Source organism: Mercurialis annua, linkage group LG2, assembly GCF_937616625.2.
Source record: "Mercurialis annua linkage group LG2, ddMerAnnu1.2, whole genome shotgun sequence".
NCBI classification, from domain to species: Eukaryota; Viridiplantae; Streptophyta; class Magnoliopsida; order Malpighiales; family Euphorbiaceae; genus Mercurialis; species Mercurialis annua.
Window position 1 is genome coordinate 43,067,869 of NC_065571.1, and position 2,157 is coordinate 43,070,025.

Consider the following 2,157-nt stretch of genomic DNA (forward strand, 5'->3'; position numbering starts at 1 on the left):
TTATATCAACAACTAATCAACCAAATATCAACATAATGTCAACACAGAATGTTGATTTAGTGAACATGTTTGTAAAATGAGAACAGTTATTGATTTAAGTTAAAATTTATCAACATATTAACAACAACATTTCAACAAATTATCAACATAAAAGTTTATGACCAAGTAACTTTTAATTTAATCAATTCAAATATCAACATGATATCAGTAATTTGTCAACATGTAAACATAAAATTGAAAATTGCAATCAGATTACTAATTATCTTATGAAATATATGAAATGCAATGACAGTACTTTTACTTGATACAAATATATCTATTTTTAATCTCAATCATCCTCTGCATGTTTTTTTATTGTGTCCCATCTTCTTGCAAACTGTGCATTTGTTTTTTGACCATTTTTTATGTCCCGCCAATATGCGTTTCTTCTTCGGTCTGCCAGACTTTGTTCTTGATTCAGGAGGCAGCACAATTACATCGTTTACTTCTTGAGGTGTATTCCATGTTGACTTATTTGTCATTGGATAGACAGTGCTACCATATGTGTTTATGTACGTCTTCTTCATGTAGTACTTAGAACAATATAACAAAGGATCATTTTTGTATTTCCTAATCACAGAAATTGCGTGTGCGCAAGGTATTTTATCTGTTTGGAATCTTCTACAACAGCATGTTCCTTTTTCCAAATCCACTGAGAAGGGAGTTTTTGTTTTTTTTGACAGTGTATAAATTGTAAGCTGCAGGTGTGACATGATAATATAGAATTAAGTTAGGAAAACAATGTTTACTCATTCACATCAACACGATATCAATAAAATGACAACCATATAACAACAATGTTTGTGTAATGTCGGGATATCAATGTTTACTCATTCACATCAACACGATATCAATAACATGTCAACCATATACCAACAATGTTTGTGTAATGTCAGTTAAGAAATTAATGTTCCCTCATTCACATCAACACGATATCAACAACATGTCAACCATATACCAACAATGTTTGTGTAATGTCAGTTAAGAAATTAATGTTCCCTCATTCACATCACATAATATCAACACCATGTCAACTGCATATCAACAATATTTGTGTAATGTTAGTAAAGAAATTAATGTTCCCTCATCCAAATCACATAATATCAACAATATGTCAACAACATATCAACAAGAAAATCAATTATAAAAAAAACAGTTTTTACCGTCAGATGCAGAGATCGAATGTAGTTTTCATTCAATATTTCTTTAGCCACCCTTTTCATATCTATCTTTAATGATCTTGCACAAATGTTGTTTGCATGAGACTATTTTTGCACAAGCGAACGTAGAAACTCGAGCATCGTCGATATGGGCAGTTCTCTTGCAGCTATGTTTGTTGCATTTAAAGACTCAGCAATGTTGGAAGTCATTGTTGAATACCTATTACTTGCGGAATGGACTGTCGTCCATTTTTTAAAACCGACTTCATTTAGGTACTCTCTTATCTTTGGGTCATATTTGTCAAGCTCTTCCATGTGCTTGTTGAACTGCTCAAGTGTGTAGGCTTTGCCTGCCCCAAAAAAGTGTTCTCTTATTTCACCTTTTGCTCTTTTATATTTTGCCTTGACATTGTTGAAGAGATGGTAAGTACAGATGCCATGATTTGCCTTCGGGAAAACCTTTTCAATTGCATTTTCAATACTCTTATGGCGATCGGAAATTATGTTTTTTTTTTACATGCCCTCTCTCACGCCGAATGTTTCTCTAATTTTCTAAAAAAAACCATTCCCATGAATCATCATTTCAGAATCTACGACACAAAATGCAAGAGGGAAAATCTTGTTGGCTGCATCTTGTGTGGCTGCCGTTAGAAGAGTTCCTCCATACGCTACTTTTAGGAACGTATCGTCCACTACAATTACCGGCTTGCAAAAACCCCAACCTTTAATTGAAGCATTCGACGATATGAAAACATACAGAAATTTGTTTTCTATTCTTTCGAGTTCAACAACAGAACCTGGATTTGTCGTTTTGAGCGCATCGAGATGCGAAGGTTGCAATTGGTATGATTCAGCCGGATGTCCCCTCGTGAGCTCCAATCCTTTTTCTTTTGACCTCCATGATGTTTGGTAGGCTAAGTCAACTCCGTATTCATTCTTCATGTCTCGATTAATGTCG

General features: G+C 34.1%; 1 protein-coding gene across 1 annotated transcript; it reads right to left on the reverse strand.

Annotated features, from left to right (window-relative positions):
* Nucleotides 1-332: 332 nt before the first annotated feature.
* LOC126668543 (uncharacterized) lies at nt 333-1,514 on the reverse strand. The gene is made up of 2 exons (XM_050361733.1): nt 1,317-1,514; nt 333-737 (listed from the first exon to the last, which is right to left on the reverse strand). The coding sequence occupies exons 1-2, from the start codon at nt 1,512-1,514 to the stop codon at nt 333-335; spliced, it is 603 nt and encodes a 200-aa protein (XP_050217690.1).
* Between the last annotated feature and the right edge of the window lie 643 nt (nt 1,515-2,157).